We start from the raw sequence: 26,623 nt of genomic DNA on the forward strand, positions 1-26,623 counted from the left end.
ACAAGTGCCCACATTTGCATTCAATGAAACGAATTCATTGCTTCCTCATGATAGCCACGTCATGCGTAGGCCCGGGCCGCCCGGCCCCAATAAGCTTTGTTTAAGGAATTTTAACAAACAGTTTTTGAGCATAAAATATATTATAGTGTGACATGTCGTATAGAAGGATACGAGCTTCGAGTTGGAAGAACATATTGTGACATTTCGTATAGAAGGATGCGAGCTCCGACTTTGAGGGAAGTGGGCCATTGATGCTTTGCATCGAGTATCTTTCTTTAGGGCAAAGATATGAACGACAAATCGTCCTCACAAAGGCACAAGAAGTCGACCTAGAAATGAATGAGATGTCGTTCGCAGCAGTTAAACAAAGACAGCATGTCGTCTCTAAGTAGAACGATGTGAATTGGCCACTTGCTTTGCATTTTATATTAGCATAAATGTTTTTTTTTTTTTTTTTTTTTTTTTTTTTTTTTTTTTTTTCCACCAAGAAATGCAGGGACTGAACTGGCGTATCTGAGAGGGTGGAAAATGGTGGTGTAACCTGAGATGCTGAGATCTAAACTCCAAGATGATATCATGAGGTTAGTATATGATCTTATGTTAGAAAAGTCATTGTAATGCTACACATCTTAATTGATATTCCAAATTTGTATTCTAAGTGATGCTGTATCTTGTATTGCTAATTCATGTATAGACAAGTCACTTCAAATGAGTTTCAAACCACTGCTTGAGATTCGTATTTCATTCATATATTTTCCATGAGTACGGATTTAAAGTTCAAAAAAAAAAAAAAAAAAAAAAAAAAAACAACAGAGAAAGAAAGAAATCATCGGACCTTAACCAAGGCAAAGAGATTCTTTATGAACAAAAAAGGATCATGCATATGAGTTAAACTTACAACTCTTTTTATTTGTTTTGTCTTTTGCAGCTTTATGACCCTTGATTAGGCACAAGCACTTTTCTACTGTTAATGTCAATTTCCATAGTCTGGGCTTGCATGAATCTTGGACTAAGTAGTCATTTAGATAAAACACATGTACATGAAACTCCAAAACGGTAGTTGATTCAACGACCTTCTATGAGAATTGATCAACAGTTGACATGGTGTGAGAAGAACCACTTTCCAGCAACCAGAAAAAGTCACTGGAACATTAGAAGCTTCATTACTTGCGTGGAATGCAGCAATCAAAGGGCTATCAGGGGTTATATGTGGTAATATGACACACCATCAAATACTGCATCACGCCTCCTGCTAGGCCTACCTGCTGGGTTTGGATGTGAACAAAACATGCCTAGTTTCAGAACTAACTCCATTTGCTCCTCTGCATAAAGACCTTCCAATCTTGGATCAGTAGCATCAAGAATATTTCCTCTTTTCCAGCAATCAATGACCCAATAACCAAATTTAGGTTCCAGGCTCTATAGGCATAGCTCCTCCCACAAGCTACCTCAAGCATACAAGCCCCAAAGCAAACACATCTGTGCTTGTGGTAGCCTTTCCAGCCTAAGAAGCTCTGGAGCCAGATAACCCAAAGTTCCTATCAGGTTTGTGGTTTTTGGATTGCTACCATGATCATAGAACCTAGCAAGGCCGAATCCCCTAATTTTCCGCTTAAGGTCAAAGTCTAAAAGAATATTACCAGGCTTTATATCTCTATGTAGAACAACTTGCTCCCCATCTTATGAAGGTAGAGAAGGCCAGAAGCTATTCCTCTGAGAATTCGAAATCGCTGAAACCAATTAAGGCTGGTCTTGCATTGTATATAAAATATTATCAAGACTTCCGTGAGCCATATAATCAAGACTAATAAAAGTTGCTGTTTCTCCTGCAGTAGCCACGGAGTTGTACCAAGTTCCTATGTCTTAGCCTTCCCATGCTGACTATCTCGGCCACAAATTTGACATCCCTTGCTTGGAACATGGGAGACTTTCTAACTGCAATTTGTTCATTGGAAGAGAATGACACCCGAAACCTTACCGAATCCCCTTCTCCAATAAGCTGTTTGTCATTAAACCTCTGGTTGCTTTGTATAGATCTTATAGGAGAACCTATGAGGACCATATTGTCTTTCCCAGTCTTCCAATAATTCTTCGTATTTCTTCTTCTGAACAATGTAAACTGTTCCACCAATTGCTATAAGCACAACCACGTGCTATGAGGGAAGCAATAATCTTTAAATTCGTTTTGTTGATCCTCTGACAGGAAGTGAAGGAAGCTTCGAAATATCAAGATTTTGTGCTTGTCCACTTTTGTTGAAACTCCATCCAAGGATATACTGGCCACTTACAAGTGCACCTGTTGATGCAGAAAAACCAACATACATAGAGTCCAAGAAAATTTGAGAAAGATCAATGGATGTTGACAAGAGGGGCCTGTTTGGTTTGGGATTCTGATTGGAGCAAGTGTTACATTGAGTAATTTCTCGGTTTCATCGAAGTCAACCATATCTGCATTGGATTCCACTTGCTAGCTCCAAGGGTATGTTCTTCATTTCTTTATCGGAAAAATAAGTTGCTGTAGAGATTCGTTAGACTCCAGTTTGTTATGTCAATTCCCACATGGTTTTCATTTATATCATAATTCAACAGTTTGTACAGTATCAAGCTCAACTGCAAGATGTGGTTTGTTGACAGGCCATCATTTGAGAATTGAAGAGTCCCAAATATGCGGTCGGGCGTACCTTTGCTTAAGTCCAAGGATGGTGAGATGACCAAAGCCATGCCATGGCCACTAAGTTTATTATTAGGAGCTGGAACTATTGCAATACAAAAGTGGTTGAAAAGAGAGGATTTATAGGATGATACGTTGAACTTGAAGAAAAGGGGTAGAAAGCATGGCCTGTTTTAAGCTGGTAGCGTTGGTTAGCTGCAGTAGACCATTGGAAAGGATTTCGCCATGCCATCCAGACAGCTTGGATTCGCTGAAGCCATGGTAGATGAACTGGTTTTCATCTTGGGCTGAGATCAAGGAAATCAAGAGACATTGAAAACTATCCAAAAAAGAAGTGACTGAGAGCTGCCGCCATTGAGATAAGGGGGTGCTTGCAAAGAGAGATGTTTTGCTTGTTTACAATCTCTAACTCTTGAGACTTAGTTTTCGTACTCTAAAAAATATGCCTACAGATTCGAATTAAGGTTTATTTTATTTTATTTTATTTTTAAGCAGACCTGGCCGGCAGGGTAACACTGAAGTAACATTTGTTTTTTTTTAAGAAAAAAACCCTTTTCATCTAGCTGTCAATGATAGAAAGGAAAAGGACAACTTCTGACTTACATGTTTTCCTAGCTAGTAAGTGGCAAGTGAAAGCTGATATACTGTCTTACCTCATTGTCAGCATAATACCGTACCAGTGAATGAGGTTCAAAGAAAGATAATATAGGATGATGATGCATTAATTGGTTAACATGACGCTTTATTGATATTTAGAATTCAGTAAGATTTACTTAAAACCTGTAGACTTTGTTTAGTTAGTGAATACTGTTTTATAGATATATAAAGAATAAGAATGGAGACATTAAACATTCTTTGTTTTGCCTGTCTTCTGCTTTTAGTTTGAAGATAGTCATTAAGATTCTTTTTATTTTTTAATTGGTAAATGTATTATGTGCTCTGTTTTCAATGTGGTGTTGAAGTTTCAAGATGAGATGGGGACAGAGAAACTAAATATATCAGTTTTATTTGGCTAATTGTTCTTCAAACCTAATTTATGAATAATAAATTGCAACGGTCCCTTGGAATAGCTGAGGGCTGAATGATTAGGGTTGATGAATGCCAATACGTTACTGGCAGAAGGTAATATTAACTAGTATTTGCAGTAGTCATATACTCAACAGTCATGATACTAAAAATAACCGTAATATTATAACAACAGCCATGGAACTTCCCAAATATCAGGCATCAGCTTAAATTTCAAAGTCTCCTCAACCACCAGCAATGAAGCTTTCGTTGTTTAAAGAATGTAGGCAAGTCAAACATAAAAAGTAAAAAAAAAAATTTCTACAAAGCTTGTAACCGCCATCTTTATTAAACTAATGCATCATTTGCAGGAAATCAGGGCTTTGTACAGTGTCAAACCCAACCCAAAAGACGAGGTTTGTAGACAGGCCACTTTCAGAAGTATTGGAGAGTAACTGATCATCTTCCGGCAAAGGCGAAGTTTTTACTCAGTTTAGTGGCTTTGCGAAACCCAAGATATATATTTCAAACAGAATATTGCAAGAAAATACTGGAAACTTATGACCCTTAATTAGTTTTCATTTGAAATCCTAGATAACAATGCAATTAGGCATCCATTTTAGAGAGAAACAGAGTGTTGCATGGTGGAAGTGTTACCTGAAAGTAAAACCTGCCGCCACCAGATAATAGTTATGAATGCGACTTTAACTCACATGTGTTAGATGAAAGAAATTTTTCTTAAAACTGTAGTTTCTAGTCAACATTTGGAAAGTCAAGTACCCTTTACCTCTTTAGGTTGAACTTCCAAAGATGAATGCCTTTAATAATCTAGAGTTAATGCAAATATTTCCCCTGCTGGTTGGAACTACATATATACACATTATTTTGGACTTCAGATTTATATTTTTAACTTGGCTGAATAAACCAAAAAGTTTATCAAACTCAGCAAGTACGTTTAGGGAAAAGTATTGTTAAATGAATAATATATGAAAAGAGACAAAACTGGAGACTGGCGCAGGAAACTTGCAAAATTAATCTAATGCCCTTTGTTTAAACCCTACAACACAGTTATTTCTTGACTCTAAGCCATATGTTTACAGCATTTACCTGGGTTATATATCACAGCTTGCTATTTTGATAATGATATGGAGACATACACATTCTGGGTTTTTATTAAAAGCTAAACTAGAATCGACGTTTTATTAGCCAACAAAACAAGATTATCTTAGATCATCTCCAATCCATTGCACCAATTTGGTGCAAAATGGTGTAAATTTTGGTGCAAAACACTATTCCATCTCTAACCCACAGCACCAAATATTACACCAAAAAGAATATTTTTTAGAATATTTTTTAGAATATTCTTTTTTCTTTTATTGTAATAATCAATAATTAATCTATTTCACTCATTATTTTTGTATATATTAATTAAATATTAGGAATGATATTTTTTTTAAATAATAATTATTTTAAAAATTATACTAATTTAATAAAATTAAGCATTTATTTAATCAAATAAACATTACATTTAATATAGAAAAACATTACATCTAATATAAAATGATAAAAAAAAAAAACAACACAAAGGTAAAATTCCATATTGATAGTAATTTAATTTTCCGAATTAATTTTTATTTTGAGTTATTGTAGTTTAATATTTGCATTGAATAAAGTTTTATTTTTAATTTTTCATCATTTTTTTAATTATATCATTATTATGAATTTATTATTATAAATAATAATCAAATTAAATTAAATATAAATAATTAAATTTGGTGTGATTTTTGATGTAAAATTTAATACTTAAATTAACTTAACAAAATTAAAAAAAAAACAAAAAAAAGAAAAAAAATTTATTGGCGTGGGTTGGAGATGCCCATTAAAAAATAACAAGTCAAGTCAACAGTGATACAAGTAGTACCAGTTTTACAAATTCAAAAGTTAGAGAAACAGAGTATTTCAGAATCTTTGAATATTTCTCTTTATCCTCCAACCATGATATGTCCAAAGGACGCAGCTATTGCATAAAACTCTTGACTCAGCGGCCCAGCACGAGGATTGAATCAACAGTGGACAAGGTGTGGGAAGAAATACTTCCAGGCAAGGAATCAAATGACAAAACAATATCAGGAGCTTCATTCCTCGCTGTTGTTGTGCCTACCATGGCGCTATCTGGAGTTATACTGCAATTTTGCTTCACGGTCCAGATACTGCGCCACCTGCTTCATGCTAGGCCTAGTTTCTGGGTTAGAGTGTGAACAAAAGAGGCCAAGTTTAAGAACCAACTCCATTTGCTCTTCCACATACATACCTTCCAATCTAGGGTCACTAACATCTAGAATTGCTCCTCCTTTCCAGCAATCAATGACCCAAGCAGCCAAATCTACCATTCCAGGCTCTATAGGCCTCCTTCCACAGGCAACCTCAAGCATAAACGCTCCAAAAGCAAATACATCAGTGCTAGTATTTGCTTTTCCAGTCTTAAGCAGCTCTGGAGCTAGATAACTGACAGTGGTGGTTTGTGCATTGCTACCATGATCATGTAATCTAGCAAGCCCAAAATCTCCTAACTTTCCGTTCAGATCGGCATCTAAAAGAACGTTGGCAGCTTTTATGTCTCTATGCAGAACAACCTGTTCCCACTCTTCATGGAGATAAAGAAGGCCCGAAGCTACTCCTCTGAAAATCCGGAATCTCTGAAACCAATTAAGGTTTGGTTTTGTATCGCCATATAAGATTTTGTCAAGGCTTCCACTAGGCATATAATCATAGACCAATAGAAGTTCCCCCCGACGCCTGCAATAGCCCTGGAGTTGAACCAAATTCCTATGCCTTAGCCTTCTCATGCTCACAATCTCGGCCACAAATTGCTTCATCCCTTGGTTTGAGTTATGGTTGATTCTCTTGACTGCGATTTGTACATTAGAAGGAAGAACACCTCTGTACACCTGTCCAAAACCTCCCTGTCCAATAACCTCTTTTTCTTTGAAACCTTTGGTTGCTTTGAAGAGATTCTTATAGAAGAGCCTATGGGGACCATATTCTTTTTCCCAGTCCTCATATACTTCTTCATATTTCTTCTTCCTCACAATGTAAACAGCTCCACCAACTGTTATCAGCGCAACCGCTAGTGCTACAAGCAAAACAGTAATAGTTCGATCTAGACCCTAATTGGTTTTCTCAGGTGGAGGAAGTGGTGGAGGAGGAGGAAGCTTTGAAATATCAAGGTTTTGTGCTGGTCCACTTTTGGTGAAGCTCCATCCGAGAATATAGTGATCACTTATACGCGCACCAGTTGCTGCAGAAAGACCAACATACATAGACTCCAATAGAACTTCGGAGAGATCGATATGTTTTGACAGCAGAGACCTGTTTGGTTTTGGAATTTTCAGTGGAGCTATTGTTACACTGAATAATTTTTCTGTTCCATTATAGTCTATCCAAATCCGAATTGATTTTCCACTTCCTAGCTCAAAAGTTTCATTCTTTTCTTCTTTATTGGAAAAGTAACTTGCTTGTTTTTGAAACCATGGCAAACACGAAAGTTGTGGAAAACGAAAGGGTTTGAGAGGTAGATGAGTTGAATTTGAAACGAGAAGGGTAGAAAGCATAACCGGTTTTTAGCTCAGAAGTGTTTGTGAGCCGCAATAGACCATTGGGAAGAATCTTTGCCAAGCCACCCAGTTGCAGTTTCGAGTTGTTGAAACCATGGTAGATGAACTGGTTTTCTTCTTGAGCCAAGGCCAAGAACAATGATAAACTGAAGACTATCCACAAATAAAGATACCCTTGAGCTGCAGCCATTTAGAAAATGGATCTGCTTTTTGCAAAGAGAGTTTATTCTTTCTGGTTAGTAGTCTTAGACTCCTAATAGATCAGTTTTCCTTGTCTTAAGATACTCTTGCTGTTGAGAGAGAGAGAGTAATCAAGTTGACCCTGGAAGTTATGGTCAGCTAATGACCTAAATAAATAACCACTTGACATTTCCAATCTTAAAATATGATCTTCTGTATTCATCGAATTTGTAAAAGAGCTACCCTGGATTTTAAGTGGCATAGTGAAAGAACTTCTTACTTTTATCCTTTGTAAACCTTTTCAATGCAGGATGAATGAAAGCGGATAGACCTTGTTAATGGGAACCAGAGCGCAGATTATCTGTTAAAAGGTCTACTCTATGATAGTTTTGAGAGTGTATGACAGAATTGACAATTGCTTAATTATTCCTTCTACTTGGTTTTTAGTTCTTGTAATATATGAAAGAGAATAAGCTGGTAGAAGTCAGCCTGGTTTTTTATTTTTTATTTTTGCCTGTCTTCTGTTTGAAGTTTCTAGTTTGCTGATTAATATTTTGTTTTTAATTTTTTATTGTTTGAACTTCAAAAATGCAAGTATAAGTTAGAGCCTTTGCTTTCAGCATGGTTTGAAGTTTCAATATGGCAGAGCGATGAGCAAATATAAAACTAGATACACATCATTCTTCTCACCTAACACACAAACATAAGTTGCAAATATATGTCTAAGCAGAAGGGATAATAATATATGCTATAATCAAATCGATTGAAATATAGCATAACCTGTCCTCTTCGTGGAATCAGTCTTCAGTTACCCACATCAGGCTCTCATTAGTCTCCGCACCTTATATTGAGACCCAGTAATTGAGATTTCTACACAAGTGAAACATATCCACGTAAGCTTACATCTCCCCTGACCTTGAGCTATTGCATGCAGCCTTTCTCAAACTGAGATATGACATGAGCCAAGTATGAAGCTTAATATTTTAGCAAGTAGTGTTATAGGTTTTCGCAAGTGTACGAAATCTGTGTAAGTGATAAAATGTATTAATACGGATATCAAACTCAAAGGAAATATTATTATCAATTACCAAATTAAACTATACTATTATTATTTGATTAATATAAATTGTATCAAGGAAAATCTAAATTAAATTAAAAAAAAAATCTGAAAAGAAAACAACTAAAATAAATCTTTTGGTTTAAAACAGGATGAGTAGACCTAGGGCGTAGATTTCAACTCTTATTTATATGTATTGATCACTTATGCTAATTTCATTAAGCTCTTCCTATAGCTGTATTTAAAATATGATTGGTTGTAAAATAATCCTTTTAGAATTCAAATTCTTTTGAAGGGCAAAGCCTATATTGGTCAGTCTGGATCTCAATTTTTAACCTAAATTCACCTGATTTTGATCTCAATTTTTATGCCATGCTCTTTAATATTCAGCAAGTGCAGAAGCTGAATGATATGCTGCTTGGACTCATGCATTTTCTGGTAACAACAGAATTATAATCTTGAATTGTTAATTGTTATTCTAAATATATTCATAGTTATAGAACTATTTAAAATATTAATTATTTATATTTTGCTATTGTTATTATACCATGGATAGTCCAAAACCCAGTAAATTGTTCTGAGAAAAAATTATCACAATTTTACCGGTGAGTCTGAAAAACTTGATTTTGTTTGGCCAATATGACTTTCTGGTATAAACCAATTAAATAAGAACTAAAGCCAACATTGTCTTGGATTTTGAGCTTTGCTAATATATTTTGTTTAAGTAGAAAAACTCATGATCCATAATTAACTGCCACACCTTGACTTTGAGTTTTGATTCAGAAGGAAGATCAATTTGGATGTTGGTTTTCAGGGGAACCCCCGAACCAAGTAAAAAGTGGAATCGCAGTATTGGTGATATGAAAAGGGAAGATGCCAAGGCACTGTGACGTACTGCCGCTAATCTATATCGACATTGATGCATGCCCAAGGTACTAATCTCAGTTCTAAACAAAGTATATTTAGATTTACTCATAAGGAGTATGTGTACTTGGCATTTGGGTATGTGCTTAATGACACGTATTTATGTGGTTACTTTGATGCTTTGATTGATGGTGCTTCCTTTGGGGACAATGATCGTCCTACGAGTTTGGCCTCTCTCACGCTGCTACAATTCTTGCTATTGGATATATGGACTCCAAACTTCAACTCTGGTATGTTCAGGCTTCAAAACTCTTAAGCAGCTTTCATGATCATGATCAATTACTCCAGGACTCGTAATAAGTTAATTTTAAACATAATTTTATATTTTGTGAATGCAGGTTAAGAATCTAGATGGTCCTCACAGAAAAGTAAGAACTTATCATGGAGCCACCTGAATGGTCAAATTTATACTCTAATTGCCAATCATTCATATTTTGACTTCTATATTCTTACCAGGCCCTTATTTCGCAGGTAAGAGTGCATAAAAGCACACACAGAAGAAGTATGCGGACTGAAATGGTCTATTGAAGGCAATCGACTGGCAAGAAGTGGTAATGATAAGCTTGTATACGGGAGCCTTCCAAATGAGTTAAAGCGAATTCTTTTAAGGATTTATTTCAAGTTGTGATGCAGCCAAGGCCCTTGCATGGTCCCTTATTAAGCTAATGCACTTGCCTCTGGAGGAGGCACAGAAGATGAATGTGTTAAAGATATGAAATTTACTAAGGGACATGCATCAGTAGTGATACTGGAACACAGGCCAGTGAAATGGTTTCACTCTTTCTTATGTGTTTTCTATAGAAACTACGACAAAAGAGACATTAATTTCCTGTTGCTCATCGGCATCTATACTTGTTCGATGTATGGTATTCGCCTTATTTATGGCAATTTGATGTTTTATGTTTTACACGTGCAGATATATGGACTGGAGTGGAACAGGCATCACAAGGAGATACTAGGTGGATGTGGTTTGAGTTGCAGAGGAAAGGAAAACAAGCTATGCTTGTGGAAGCACCCTTCCATGACTAAAGTTGGAGAACTTAAAAGAGTCCTTGACCAGTTTCCCAGGTTTGACTATTTGACGAACTTTAGTTTAGGACCCACTATATATATTGTATTCTTAAATAAATATAACAGCCACCCAAATCAATGTTTTGCAGAGCCCTAAATCCTAATGGTCTAACTGTGTATCAGGCTATAGCTGGGGCGGATGAGACCTCTTCCTTCTGGGAGATTCTCAAATTGAACCACAAAGATTCAAATGTTTCATATCTTGACAATCATCTATCTCAAAGGACAACCAAAAGATTCAAATTATTTAATAACCATACTCCATAATTCACTTTCATTTATTAATTTTCATTATTAGAGAACTATTGAAAATATTATTTGTTTACGTTTTCTTGCCCACCATACTTGATAGTTTTTAGAATATTTTCCACCTATCAATTTTATTACTTATATCAAATGGATCAAAACCTCAACTTCATTATCAACATCCGTCATTTTTAGTGGGAAAGTTGTGAAAATGATAGAACTTACAAATCTTTTACCAATTCTTGCCATTTTTCCTTGAAGTATTATAAACTTTATTTATTGGAATTTATTATGGTATGCACTGGATATAAAATACTCCTACCGTCTATTCCAATGCAATGCCGTCTATTCCAATGCAAATGAGAGACCAAATATTATCATGCTCAATATATCCCTAATTGTTTGTTGGACCTTATATGAAAGTTTTTATGATTATTTTAAGATAAAGATTTTTGTAGGGTGGAGTGAACAATATTGCATATATACTTGTTAGGCAATTTGCATGCATGAAGACAAGACGTACGCACGTTTATATCTCTTCATATTATGCTCAATATGATTATTCATGACAACAATTTAAAATTATTAATTTCATCTTCCCAAAGTAGATTATCACAACTATGGTGGCTAAACTGCCAATCCATTTCTTATGCTAGCTACTTAGATTAAGACTAAGGATTAATTAAAAATCTCAAAATTCAGAGGGCGCCCCTGATATTTACACCCCAAACATTATAAAATCAAAAGCTACATCAAAAAGTGGTAGTTTTTTTCAGCAAGATACTAAAACCATCTGAGAATTTGGAGAGCAACAAAAAGTTATCGAATGTGCGAGAGCTGGTTAGAATTACAGTTTGGATCTTATTACTGTGTGGGTCAGTTTCATTTTCTTTTCAAGAAGAAACCCAGTTCAAAATAGATGGCAAAGTAATAGAGCTGGAAGAATCAAACTTTGAATCAGCAATCTCAGCCTTTGACTTGATCTTGGTCCATTTTTACGCTCCCTGGTGCGGCCACTGCAAGCGCCTCGCTCCTCAGGTCCCTCCCTATTTTGTCTTTTTAATTTTTTACTAAATTGCCTCTTTAATGTTGTTGAATTTACCTGAAGTGTGATATTTTGTGTAATAAGTGTGATATTGCGTTGTATTGAATATGTAAAAAGTGTGTTCTTTGAGTTATAAGTGTGGTATTACTATTGTTTGGACTGTTGGTTTTTGGATAGGGTGAATTAAGCTGCGTTTGATGTAGATTTTAAATATAGTTATTCAAGAAATGATATGAAAAATGGAATTGGTTGAAATGGAAATAAGGTATTCAAGAAATGATATGAAACATAGTTAGGATGTTTTTTTCCGAATGCAGGTTAGGAACCTGGATGGTCAACAACTATGTTATGCAGCCATCGGAATGGTCGCATTTTAACATCAGGAGGCCTTGTTGAATCCATTATCAATCATGGTAATTTTACTCAATTATTATTTTTTTAATCAATTAATATAAATATATTCTATATATTGATTGTTTGATTATGATCTGTAATATGCTTTTGTCGTTTCACTATGTTATCTTTTTCAATGTGGCAAGGTCTGGATTGCTTCTAGTACTACATGAGAAAGAAGTGGAAGAGTACAGTCCAAGTAGAAATGATATCAATCCAAGTGCAAATGAATCTACGCAGATCCCTGTTGACAATGATGGAACAGAATCTAGTGGCAGTGATTACTTTGATGAAGATGAAACCTAGTGAAGGTGACTACTTTGATGCAGATGAATTTGAACCTAGCTACTGAAAGTGATCTGCTTTTAAAAATGATGAAGATGAACGACTTCCTAAAGAATTGAAATTCTTTTGAAGGGAAAAGCCTATATCTTGTAGTTTCATTTTATATATATACTGGTAAGTCCATGTCTCAATTTCTAACAGAAATCTACCTTATTTTACTCTGAATTTCTATGAACAAGTGCAGAAGCTGAATGGCACTTTCTGGTAGGACAAATAACATGTACCAATATAAGGATATGCTGCTTGGATTCATGAAACATTATTTTGGGAACAACAAAACTATAATCCTGAGTGGTTGTTTGTTAGCTTATATTTACTGACTGGAGCTTTTGGAGACACCGTTCAATGGCTAAAGTTGGGGAGTTAAAACTGGCTAAAGTTGGGGAGTTAAAAGCTGCAAAGCTCTAGAGTCCTTTAGTTTTCCCAGGTTTTACTATCTACCAAACTTTAGTGTAGAACCCAGTATCTTGTACTCTTAAATAAATGTAGCTGATTTCTTAAATCAATGTTTTAGAGAGCCCGGATGGCCTAACTTTGGTATCAGCTGGGGTGGACCGATGAGACCCTTGGCTTCTGGGAGAATTTCAAAGCACCTGCTAGTGAAGATTCAATTGTTTTATATCTTGACAGCCATCTTTCTCGAAGGCCAATTAAAGATGGTGAGCAATTATGGGAAAAATCATTTTGTTTCAGTCTGTTTTTCTTCTCCATTTTTTGTTTATTGCACAGTAATCAACTCCTCTGCAGTTCTTTTTCCTTTTTATTGTCTAGGCTTGTATTATCTATAATTTGGTTGTGACCATTAGTATACGCAAAAACAGAAAAGGCCATCACAGGGAAGCAGTGATCAATAAAATAGTTTGTTATAATGCATTCATTGTGCAAAAGATTTGCTTAACTTAGTTTTTAACTTTTAATTCATTAATATATAAATATATATAACTCTCTTCAGCATTACCTTGTGAACCTTCTGGGTGTACTTGCATTTTCTTGGACTGTAGCTATATTATTACGACTGAAGGTATTCATTAGAAGTCAGCAAGTTAAAATTCCTACTTAGATGGTATTATATATAGTTGCCAAAATTAGGTGAGGTAGACGTATAATAGGAATATCGGGCTATGAAAACCTGCCATTAGGCAGATGCATTCAAGTCTACCATGCAGTGTTATCGGTTATGTTTATGGTTATTGTTGAAACTTGCCAGAGGGAAGGGTCTTTTTAGAAGGGAGAGGAAACAGCTTACACAGTCCACAACTGATATTTTCAGGTTAGTACCATTTACATTTTTCATTATAGTTCCTTTAATGGAGTTCTTGCTATCACTATCCTCAAATTATTCCTAACATTTTGCATAAGCGTCATCCTTCCATGACAAGATGAAAGAAGAGGTAGTGGTTGGAATTATCACCGCTGCATAAGTTGTATTCATCCCGAGTCTTCTTAGCAGTTGTAGCTCCTGAATGTTTATATGATCTGTTTATGACTCCGTTAATTGACAGGCATAGCCTCAATTTGAGCACATTCAAATAGGAGTAAAATTAGATATACATTCATTGAAATTCTGTATCCTTTAAGCTTTCACTGAAATTCTATCTAGGAGAATGTTGTTTCAACTATAATCTTAACTTATAGGAGACAAAGAAATGGCAAAAGAAGTCCCCAACTCATGAAATGGAGATTGGAGAAGATAGAAGATCTAGATCTGGACGAGTTTAGTTTATGAACAAGTTAATAATTTGTTTTTCCTTTGCCTAACAAGGGAAGTGGGCTTACTCTATGTATTAGCTGTTTTGTGCTGCCAATAATTTAGTTTAGGTTCTGCCTTTGAACAGGTTAGACCATGTGCCGATTTGTTGAATGATGAAATTTTAGGCTTTGCTGCTTTGGCAAGCTGTTCATTCATGAGCATACTTTTGAGAATAGTAGCAGGTTGATTTTGTAAAATCTTTTCTCCCTTTTTTTGGGTTATTCTGGTCATTTAATTTATTACCTACTAGCAGGGTGTGGAATCGCTTTCAGACGCAGAGCTTTGACAAGCCCGTAGAGATGGAGGATTGGATTATTTTCAGTGGATGGATGAAATTCGGCAACAGGTTAATGCTTAATCATATATGTCAATATATCTTTTATATTTACCAATAATGCAAGCTCTGTATGGGAAGTCCCTTCCTAGTTCCCTCCATAAATGGTTGTTGCATCCAAAAGCCCACTTATCAATTCCAAAAGTCAGCCCTGAGTCTTTAACCTAATGATGACCTTGCATCTTTGCTCTATTAGTATTTGGATACGAAACAAGAAATATAGTAGTCTAATTGAATATTTCACTGACAGTAAACCTAACTCTTGAAACTTCTGTAACTTCCACCACTTCCTTTTGCCGAAAGCAAATTCTGGAAATTGTAATTGGTTTAAGGTTTTATTACATTTTTCTTTGCATATAATTTATATGAAAAATTCATGTGTCTCCGCCTCTAATTCAGTATTTCTCTTTGCAGTTGCGTGATTGGCTGGATTTGTTCTTTCCATCACTCTGTACTATATTTGCTTTCGATTGTTTCAAAGTAATGTTAGTCATTGTTTCAAGACAGAGGACTAATTAAAAATAGATGAGGAAGAACTTACATCGAGGTGCTGTCTGGTCAGAATCTGCAGCAGCAGTAGCGCCATTCCTACTGCTTAGTAAAAGCAGGGCAAGGAAATTCAAAGAATAATCAAACAAATTTGTATAGATCCTCAAATATGTGCATTAACTTATATTAGATACACGAATTTGTGATATACATTTATTTTGCAATGTCTAGTTTGAAATGTATATGTAATCAATGTAATTCTGCATTTCTTATTTGGTTGCGAAGTGTGAAGGAATGTTGGATTTGGGCATGCCCTAAATATAACACCCATGAGTACAACACATTGGAACTACACGGATAATTGGATTGCAGTTATTAGCAGTTTATAGGCAATTTTCTAATCTCTCTATATATTAATATGATTTGTTTTAATGGGTTTACCATGCGATCACTCTTGTAATATGAAAATCTATCAGTCAAATTCAGTAGTTCAAGTGTCAGAAGCCACCAACCAGTAGTAGTGGAGTAGTAATGGTTTGTTTTAAATCACCATCATATTAATTAGTTTTATAGCATTAATATATTATTATTTGCAATTCTTGATTTCGTCCAAATCTTACTTAGTCCTATCAGTATAAATTAATACTTGAAAATTAATAATTTAAAATTCATAAAAATCTTTTTTTAAGGGTAAATTGAAATCTGATTTCTTCTTAATTGATTTAGTAGATAAAACCCTCCATCTAATTTATTTTCACTTTTATCCTCTTCCCTCTAGCAGCTAGGGAAATCTAGTCTAGCACTTGGTGGCTTCACTTTAGCACTAGAGTCCAATTGACACTAGCACTAGAGTAAAAAAATTTCAATACGGCTCCTCCCTTATGTGCATAACGAGAGTAATACAAGAAATTAAAAAAGATTGAAATATTCTCCTTATGAACTGAGTGGGGCTAATGTTTTTACAAGAAATCTCTAGCCAATCTTCTTGCAAAAGATATTTTTTCTTAACATCGCGCGTTTTGGTACTAGTACTAAATAAAATAGCTAGTACCAAATAAAATAGAAACTCCAACAATTTCTTTGTTCTCAACGCCCCTTTATTTCTAGGAATTAATCACTTCAACAATCTTCGATGATTATAAGGGTATCCAAAGTACAAACGAGATGGATGTTTGTTATCCCAACCATTCTTCTTACTCCCAATCCCGATAAGGAAAAGGGGTAATTTATAACAAAGTTTTCGTTCTGCGGAATAGATTAAGGCCAACCCTTAAAGCAACTAGCAACTCTAACTGTCAAGACAAATTGAACGAGAAAGCACCATACACCTTACTCTTGGGTATGGAGCCAGCATAGGTCAAGTATAACATGTGTCCAAGAATAAGCCTTGCCGTTCATTGGCATTGTAAATATGCGGTTACGAATAATCAAGCCAAAGTAATAGGAATTAGACCTACGACGATTCCAAATAGAAAAACTTCAATCATTTCAATTTAATTTCTTTGAAAGGGGGAAAAGAGAGGTAATATCTATCCCTAAATATTAATCCGTATTGTCTAGGAATCTCAATGCCCAGTAATTGGTAATTAACACGGTAAGGAACTAAAGAATATCTAGAATACCACAGTAGGATTTCTTTTTATGAATTATTCATTCAGTGAATTTCAAATAAGTCCTATCTTATTTAGACCAATAAATAGAGTCGAAGTTATAGTTAAAACCGCCAGTAGAAACCGAAATAACTAGTTGTAGTAGGCATGAAGGAGCTAAAGGAAATATTTTCTTAAAGGGGGGCGAATTCGTTCTCGCGTCACAATACCCGATAGTGATGTGGCTACCCACTACCAAAATGAAGCAAATACTAAAAACCAAAAAGAAAGCGGGATTCATTTTTGGTTTTTGAGTGATTGTATTTTTTTTATAGTGGAAATGCCATAAAGCACGAATCAAGATACATAATAAGAAAACCAAAATCAAAATGAGGAAGAAAAAAATATCGTGATGTAAGTCTGTTATTCTTTGCATCATAGGTCTTCCCAATTTGACTACGTTTTGAAATGTCCCTAGATATGGATGTACATCATACGGATCCATTGTAAGGAAGAAGAATTCCAGAATAATCATAAAAACTTTTCATTTCATCCTCGCCTCTTGCTCTTCAGTCTCGTGTCATCGTCCTAAGTTAGGATCATGCAGTTCCATTGCCACTATTGGTTTTTAGTAGGAGTCCATCTTTGGCATTCCACACGATCTAGTTTCTTTTGATTCGGTTCAGACAAGGGATAGGGATGAAAGTAACTTTCAGTAAAGGCGAGGCAATAGATAGGGCCCTTTTATCTGAGGGAAAGAGTTGTACATCCATTTCAAATGCGTATCACATTTTTGCGCAGCAGGGTTTTGAAAATCCACGAGAAGCAACTGGTCGTATTGTATGTGCCAATTGCCATTTAGCTAATAAGCCTGTGGATATTGAGGTTCCACAGGCCATACTTCCTGATACTGTATTTGAAGCAGTTGTTAGAATTCCTTATGATATGCAACTGAAACAAGTTCTTGCTAATGGTAAAAAGGGGGCTTTGAATGTAGGGGCCGTTCTTATTTTACCAGAGGGGTTTGAATTAGCCCCCCCTGATCGTATTTCGCCCGAGATGAAAGAAAAGATAGGCAATCTGTCTTTTCAGAACTACTATCCCACTAAAAAAAATATTCTTGTGATAGGGCCAATGCCTGGGCAGAAATATAGTGAAATCACTTTTCCTATTCTTTCCTCGGACCTTGCGACTAATAAAGATATCCACTTCTTAAAATATCCAATATACATAGGTGTTAACAGAGGAAGGGGTCAGATTTATCCCGACGAGACCAAAAGTAACAATACAGTTTATAAACTTTGTTGATCAAACAGATTGTCCAATTTAGAAAAACCAAGTTCTAAAGTAACCAAAACATTCACAGCAAGATAGAGATATAAAGAAAATAAGAGCATAAACAATAAAGAGCATACACACAGATTTATAGTGGTTTGTTAATCAGATTGATTACCTACATCCACTTTTCAGGGCAGTAGAAAATATACACTATGAAGAGAAACCTTACAAAGTTTGTGAGTCAGTTTTACACCCAGAACCCAGTGACAACTCCCCTCTGTAAATCACCCTAGATTGCTCCCATGTGTCTCACACCTTTCACACAAAAATACATAGAATTGATCAGAATTTATACAAGAGAAAAAGGAAAAAATCAGTTACAAAAAAAAAAAACTCATCACCATCATTGATCTCATCCTGCGAATACCAAGGCTCCACCTTGATATTTTCCCTCATAACTTTCTCTCTATGTAACAAGAAGAGAACAATCCAGAGAGCAAAATGAAAGTGTCGTGATAAGGCACAACAAATATCCCAAAATGAAATTACAAAACTGTCCCTTTCTTTCTTCTAAATTGCCTCTAACCAAAGTTTATAAACTTTGACTCCACATAAGCATAAATCAATGCCACATTAGCACAAATCTCCACCTTGGCATCTGATTTCTTCATCCCCTACTACCCAAGAAATTTCCTTCATTCTTACTCAATCTGGAGCAGGCTCTTAAAGAGCCTTAGTTTATCCAAAATAACAACTTTGGTAAACATATCTACTGGATTCTCTTTCCCAAGGATTTTCTCCACCTTAATAATCTTTTCGTCAATCATATCTCTGATGAAGTGCAGCCTCACATCAATGTGTTTGGACCTTTCATGAAAGGTTTGGTTTTTGCATAGGAACATAGCACTTTGGCTATCACTCTTGGTTTGAACTTGAGCTTGATTAAATCCCAGCTCACTAAGCATTCCCTTGAGCCAAATTGCTTACTTGGCAGCTTTTGTAATAGCCACATACTCAGCTTCTGTAGTTGATAGAGTCACAATAGCCTACAAATTAGCTTTCCAACAAACCAGATTATTTCATAAAGAGAAAACAAAATGTATCATGGATTTCCTATTATCAGGATTTCCAGCATAATCAGCATCTACACACCCCACAATGAAATCTAGCATGTTTTTCTCTTTACTATACACAATTCCTGTTGACATTGTTCCCCTAATATACCTTAGGATCCATTTCACTGCTTCCCAATGAGGTTTTCCAAGATTACTCATGAATCTACTAACATAGCTTACTGCAAAGGCTAAATCAGGCCTTGTACAGACCATAAGGTACATTGGACTTCCTATTGCATTAGCATAAGGGATATCAATCATTTCCTTTCTCTCATCTTCTGAACTAGGACACTTATTCAAGCTTAATTTAATATGTTGCCCCATTGGTGTTTTGACAAGTTTACAATCAAGCATATTAAATTTTCTAATAACTTTCTCAGCATACTTCTTTTGCGATAAAATAATCCTCCCTGTTTTCCTATCTCTCACAATGTTCATTCCTAGGATTTTCTTAGCCTGCCCCAAATCTTTCATTTCAAATTGTTTGTTCATTTCTACCTTAAACTTAGCAATTTCAACAACATCTTTACAAGCCAACAACATGTCATCAACATAAAGTGCTAAGTAAAGATAGCAATCATCATATAAACATTTGAAATAAAGGCAGCTATCAAACTTACTTCTTTTAAAACCACAAAGGATATGAAACTGTCAAATTTTTTTACCATTACCTACGGGACTATTTTAGTCCATACAAGGACTTCTTTAACAAACATACCTAATTTCTTGCACCTTTTTCAAACATTTCAGGTTGTTCCATCATGATTTTTTCTTCTAGATCACCATTCAAGAATGCTGTTTTGACATTGAGTTGCTGTAATTCAAGTTCAGATTGAGCTACTATAGACAATAAAACCCTAATGGTAGTGTGCCTTACCATCAGTGATAAAATTTCAGTATAATCTACCCCTTCAACTTGTGTAAAGCCGTTAGCAACCAACAGCTTCTACCCTTGGAATTCCTTCCTTCCTTTTGAAAACTCATTTGCACTTAACAACTCTACTCCCTTCAGGTTTCCTAATAAGAACCCAAGTTTTATTCTTCGTCAAAGATCATATTCTCTTGCATAGCTAACCTCCACTGCTTAGATTCTCTGCTTTCCATAGCTTCCCTAACAATTTTAGGTTCATCTTCTATTTCTTCAGCAACTTGAAATGCAAAGGCAACCATGTCAGCTTGTGAAAACCTCCTAGGCAACCTAATTTCTCTCATTTGCTTGTCTCTAGCTAACTGGTAATTCTCCAATTCAATTTCTTCATCATAAACTATATCATTTTCATTCTCCTCTAACACAAATTCTTCATCTCGAGTTTGTAAATCTCCTTGCTAATATTATGGTTTCAGATTGCCAGAATTGTCAGAAGGAGCTTCTCCATTCATTTCAAACCTAATTATTTCAGAATTCATCTTATCAGTCTTTTCATTCAAGCTACTCAATTCTTCTTTATTAAATTTGACATCCCTACTGATTATGCATCTTTTCCTAGCAACATCCTAACACTTGTACCCTTTTACCCCATTAGGATACCCTATGAAAATACACCTAATGGCTCCAGGTTGTAACTTATCAGATTTTTCGTGCACAAAGACAATGCAACCAAAAACTCTCAAGCTACCATAATCAGCTGGATGTCCTGTCCATCTCTCAATGGGTGTTTTAAATTCTATAGCTGAGGAAGGAATTCTATTGATCAGAAATACTGCTGTATGAGCAGCTTTAGCCAAAAACTTAGTGGGAAGTTTGGAACAAGACAACAAGCTTCTAACCTTCTCCAATATAGTTCTATTCATCCTCTCAGCTAACCCATTTTGTTGTGGAGTATATCTAACTGTCCAATGTCTGAAGATTCCACTATCCTTACACAGTTTATCAAACTCCTCATTTATGAATTCTAAACCATTATCAGTCTTTAATTTCCTAATTTTCTTTCCTGTCTAGTTCTCAATCATCACTTTCCATTCCCTGGACTTACCAAAAGCTTCTCCCTTTTTTTTTTTTTTTAAAGAAATAGATCCATACTGTCCTAGAGTAATCATCTATGATGCTAATAAAATACTTACAACCTCCCACAAATGGATATTTAGTTGGCCCCCATACATCAGAATGGATATAATCTAAGATAGCCTTGGAATAGTGTGTTCCCACTCTAAATCTAATTCTACTCATCTTCCCATAGATGCAATGATCATAGAAATCTAGCTTCTCTACTTTATCCCCTCCTAGAACCTTTTGCTTACTCAGCTCAACTAGTCCTTTTTCACTAACATGCCCTAACCTCCTAGACCATAAAGCTGTCCTATTGGACTTTTGAGATAAAGATACAGCTACTGTTCCAGTGATGGTTAAACCATTTAGAACATACAACCCATTCTTCTTCTCACCCTTTATTACAACTAAGGATCCTTTAGTGATTTTAAGGACTCCACCTTGAGCCTTATAGCTATAGCCAATTGAATTTAGATTTCCTAAAGAAATTAAATTTCTTTTCAGCTCTGATATGTATCTAACATCTGTGAGCCATTTTGAGCTACCATCATGCAAATTCAGCCTTACATCTCCTATTCCTAAGACTCTACAAACTACATTGTTGCCCATCAAAATTTTTCCAGATTCTAATTTTCTAAAATTTGACAGAAAACTCCTATTTGGAGTCATGTGGAAAGAACAACCAGAATCGAGTATCCATTCAGCTTCAATTTCAGTTTCAGAGGCTACCAACACATCAGAACTCTCAGAGCCATCGGAAGCTACATCTACACCCCCACTAGCATCCTTTTCTCTTGATTTTTTCTTCCTATTAAGATAGTCCCTCTTTCAATGACCTTCCTTATGACAGTGGAAGCATTTTCTAATAAATTTTGACTTACACTTTGATCTACCCATGAAACTCCCTTTCTTTTGACCTTTCTTTTCAGCTCTTCCTCTCACATATAACCACTCACCATCAGTTTACCTTCTTTCCTAAACTCAGTGTCTTTTGTAGTAATTGCAACTACAACCTCATCTAGTTTAAGGGTTTGCCTACCATATTGTAGGGTATCAACAAAGTTAAGAGTACATTTTGGGTAGTGAGTTTATGAGGATAATAGCTTGGTCCTCATCTTCTACTTTAACACTTAGACCTTCTGAGTCTTGCACTAATTTCATAAAGTCATTCATATTATCACCTTCTGACTTTCCCTCATCCATCTTAAAACCAAAGAATTTTTGTTTTAAAACTAATATATTAGGGGAAGACTTAGATAGGTATAAAGAGTTTAGTTTTTCCCAAACCCCTGCTGGTGTGGTCATTTTCTTTACCTCTCTCAAAACTTTGTCTTCTAATCCTAGAATTAAGGTACTATGAGCCTTATCTAAAAGGTCTTTCTTCTCTTTTTCAGTTAAAGACTCTGGTAAGCTATCCTCACCCTCTAAGGTAACTGATAACCCATCCTTAACTAAGACAGCCCTCATTTTGATCTTTCACAACCCATAATCATTGTCACTTGTGAACTTCTCTATTTCAAACTTAGACATATCTAGGTTTGCTAGTTCCTTAGTTACCAGGAGATGCTAAAACCCCCAAAAATTCAAGATCTAGAATAAATCCTAAATTAAGAACAGTGACGAAATTTAGACAAACCCAAATTCGAACAATCTCTAATTCCAGACCTAACGAAGCTCTGATACCACTTGTTGATCAAATAGATTGTCCAATTAAAAAAAATATAAGTTCTAAAGTAACCAAAACATTCAGAGCAAGATAGAGATATAAAGAAAATAAGAGCATAAACAATAAAGAGCATACACACAGATTTATAGTGGTTTGGTAATTAGATTGATTACTTACATCCACTCTTCAGGGCATTAGAAAATATACACTATGAAGAGAAACCTTACAGAGTTTGTGAGTCAGTTTTAGACCCAGAACCTAGTGACAACTCCCCTCTGTAAATCACCCTAGATTGCTCCCATGTGTCTCACACCTCTCACACAAAAATACATAGAATTGATCAGAATTTAAACAAGAGAAAAAGGAAAAAAAAAAAAAAAAAAAAAAAAAAACTCATCATCATCGTTGATCTCATCTTGCGAATACCAAGGCTCCACCTTGATGTTTTCCCTCAACAACTTTCTTTCTTTGTAACAAGAAGAGAACAATCCAGAAAGCAAAATGAAAATAACGTGATAAGGCACAACAAATATCCTAAAATGAAATTACAAAACTATCCCTTTCTTTCTTCTAAATTGCCTCTGACCAATGTTTAAAAACTTTGACTCCACATAAGCATAAATCAATGCCACATCAGCACAAACTTTAATTTTATTTCTTATTTTTATCAAGTTAAAATAACTCTTACATACGTTTAGTATTCCTTTTTTACAAAATATTCTATTTTATTTCTTTTTTTTATAAAATATAATTACTTAATATTTTTGTTAATTTAAAGGAATTTTAATATTTAATTTGTGATGTTAATTTAGAGAATAATAATAAAAAAAATTCTAATGCTCGAGTGGAGTAACTCTAGCGTTAGAGTCACGCGGACTATGCTACAATATAGAGTTGTTAGTGAAAATTGTTGAAAATTTATTACAAATTAACAGCAAAATAGTAGGAAAAACATCAGTAAAATAGTGGAAGAATAGCAGTAAAACAACACAAGAACAGCGGTAAAACAGTAGGAAAACAGTGGCAAAACCAGCAGCAAAACAACAACAAGATAGCAAAGATACAGCGGTGAAACAGGAACAAAACCAGTAGTAAAACAATAGCAAGACAACAAAGAAACTATTGTGTCAAGGTGTGCAAACTGCAAAGCACTATCCTTAAGATTAATTTCCACCCCACTGGAAGGATCTTCCCAATGCAAATGGCTCAGATGCGGACCAACCTCCATGATACAATGACGAGCTTCTATTTAAAGTGCACTCTTTAACAGAAGCTTAGAACAATATAAGATAAAATAGAAGTAGTGAAGGAGAGTTGGAAAAATTAAAAATGTAGAGGCAAAATGAATTCTCTCAAGTAGGAAAAATGTCACTGCATAAAAGAGAATAAAACACCCTTTTTATACTTGCCTCTTACATGTAACAGCCATTTATTTAATTATTAAAACTGAAACTGCCCAGCTTTTATAACAGCCATTTTTAATTTAAAAAAATAAAATTGCGTAGCCATGATTTGAATTGTAAAGTAACTGAAGCAATTGCAGCTTCATTCAAGTCATAACACTCCAAAATTTTAATTACATTCAAATCATAACAACCCTAAAATTTAATTAAAAAATTGGTATTTTTAAATACCATAACAGCCCAGTTTTAATAACAAAAATATGAAAGTTATGGAGAGGTAAAACTGGAACAAAAGTGGATAAAAGATTCTATCCACTAAATCAACTAAAAAAATATCAAATTTTAATTTGTAGTAAGAGAAAAAAAAAAGGGTCTTTTAACTAGTTTTTCCATTGATGTATGTGGTCACTCATCTTAAGTCCAATATCTAGTACAATCAATATTGTTTTTCAAAGGATTATATTCATTAAAATAGTCCAAAAAGTCAAGTTAATACATAGAACAGTAATGTTACTCATCCGAAAATTGCATCTCAAACATTGTGTTACATATGTGTGTTGACCAAAGTTAACAGCTCAGCAATCAAAGACTCAAAGTGTTAAGTTTTATAAACTTAAGGACTAAGTCGTAATTATGAGAAATGGTGACCCTTTTTAGTCTTGTTAAAAACATTTCTATTTCTTTCTCTCTCTTTTACACACTACTGTATATATTCAGTTGCTGTGCTGATTCTAATACATTCAATCAATTGAAATACAATTCATCTTTTCCAAAACTCTTTAGAAATTTCGAAGTTACTTTTAAGTTTCACATGGTATCAGAGCTTGAGACTAGCTTTAATGGCCAAAATTCCTGGTTTTGATAAAGTTGTAAACAATCTGGAGAAAGGAGTTAACAGCCTAACTAATACATACACTTTAGTGTTTCCTTCAAGTCTCCAAGTAGTTAATCAGAAGTTAACAACAGATAACTATCGCGATAATTATCGATTTTGGAGATCTTAGATTTTGTTTGCAATAGGAGCACATGAACTAGAGGATCATTTGGCAGGTTTAATTCCTTGTCCTATACCTATAATTGATTCTAATAATGATAGTTTCTTTGATCAACTGAAATTTCTGTTAAACAAACGGATAATCCTACCTATGTAGCCTGGAAACGTACTGATAAATTCTTAGTAACCTGGCTTTTAGCTTCAATTTCAAAATGCATGTTTGCACATGTGCCGAAGTGTCAATTTGCTACTAAAATTTGGCTTACTCTTGAGCATGAGTTCTTGAATGGCTCCAAAGCTAAGGCACTGCACTTGAAAAACTTACTTCAGAACACACAAAAATGAAATCTTAGCGTTAGTGAGTATGTTAAGAAAAGGAAAGTTATAGCTAAAAGTTCTCAGCTAGTGGCCAGGTGATTATTGATGAAGACTTGCTCCAATATGTTTTAGATGGCCGTAGTGAATCTGACCTCCACAATTGAGTCCACATTTGACTCAATAACTTTACAAAGAAGCTTAGTTTTTGCTTCAAAAATATGAGCTACATCTTGAGAAATTTAACTCAACAGACTTTCAAGGAGGATCAATTAATGTAGCTGTTACTAGTAACATAGGCCATCATTTTTCACATCCTTTACATCATACTCCTAATTCAACTATTCCAGGTCCAAATACTACAATCACAGCTCCAGTTTTTCCTAACTCCATTCCTTGTACCTTAAACACTATGACTAATTCCTCATTTCCTCACAATTTTTCTTAGAACACAACTGGTTCAATTGCTCAAGCTAATCAGTTCACACCTGCCACTCATTTAAGTCAGTTTGGATCTCCTTTTGCTAACTATAGATCTCCTGGATTTAATGGAGCTAGTAAAGGCAGAGGAAGAGAAAAACCAATCTGTCAGGTTTGTAGCAAAATTAGCCACATTGCAGTTCAGTGCTATCATAGGTACAACTCTACATATATTGGAGTTCCTCCACAATTTGAAAACTCTAGTCAATTTGGTAATTTTAGATAATTTATTGGTGTTGGAGCTCCACAATTTGGGAATTCTGTATAGTTTGGTAGTTCTGGACAATTCATTAGTGCCGGAACTCATTTTTCTCATGATCAAAGCAGACAAGGTTCAAGTCCTTATAATGGTGAATCACACATTGGGAAATCTAGAACCTTATATTCAAGCCCTTCTCCTATCAGTTTCTCTTTTAGAGGAAATCAGGAGCAAGAGAGTTATGATGGCTATTATCAGCAACAACAACAGTCTGGTCCACCATCATTTAACAACACTGTACCGAACCAAACAATTTATGCTGCAAATCCAGCAAACTTTGCTTCCTCCTCTCATGGACATCCTATTGCTTCTATGGCTACTTGCTCAGCAATGTCCCTTGTTCCAGCTTGGTACATGGACTCTGGTGCTACTGAACATGTTACTTCTGACTTGAATCAATTGAAAGGCAACAG

At 35.1% G+C, this 26,623-nt stretch overlaps 2 protein-coding genes and 1 long non-coding RNA gene across 3 annotated transcripts; 2 read left to right on the forward strand and 1 right to left on the reverse strand.

Annotated features, from left to right (window-relative positions):
* Positions 1–5,602: 5,602 nt before the first annotated feature.
* On the reverse strand, positions 5,603–7,517 carry LOC116121017 (receptor like protein kinase S.3-like). The gene is given in 2 exon segments (XM_031406982.1): positions 5,603–7,188; positions 7,190–7,517. Coding segments are annotated over 2 exon segments (1,635 nt in total). The 5' UTR covers positions 7,481–7,517; the 3' UTR covers positions 5,603–5,844.
* A 2,083-nt stretch (positions 7,518–9,600) lies between these two features.
* LOC116120959 (cytochrome f-like) lies at positions 9,601–18,021 on the forward strand. The gene is made up of 6 exons (XM_031406934.1): positions 9,601–9,681; positions 9,790–9,819; positions 9,908–9,922; positions 10,368–10,519; positions 11,281–11,336; positions 17,480–18,021. Exons 1-6 carry the CDS (start codon positions 9,601–9,603, stop codon positions 18,019–18,021), a joined length of 876 nt encoding a protein of 291 aa, XP_031262794.1.
* On the forward strand, positions 11,553–12,525 carry LOC116121035. The gene is made up of 3 exons (XR_004126643.1): positions 11,553–11,806; positions 12,131–12,226; positions 12,353–12,525. It is a non-coding gene; the product is annotated as an uncharacterized LOC116121035 (long non-coding RNA).
* Positions 18,022–26,623: the final 8,602 nt, after the last annotated feature.

This window comes from Pistacia vera, unplaced genomic scaffold (genome assembly GCF_008641045.1).
Source record: "Pistacia vera cultivar Batoury unplaced genomic scaffold, PisVer_v2 Contig1267, whole genome shotgun sequence".
Classification (NCBI taxonomy): Eukaryota; Viridiplantae; Streptophyta; class Magnoliopsida; order Sapindales; family Anacardiaceae; genus Pistacia; species Pistacia vera.

Coding starts and splice junctions, on each gene's coding strand:
- LOC116120959 (XM_031406934.1), top strand. CDS start 9,601: ATGATCGTCCTACGAGTTTGGCCTCTCTCACGCTGCTACAATTCTTGC. Junction 9,682..9,789: donor GACTCCAAACTTCAACTCTG/GTATGTTCAGGC, acceptor TTGTGAATGCAG/GTTAAGAATCTAGATGGTCC. Junction 10,520..11,280: donor GTCCTTGACCAGTTTCCCAG/GTTTGACTATTT, acceptor GCATGCATGAAG/ACAAGACGTACGCACGTTTA.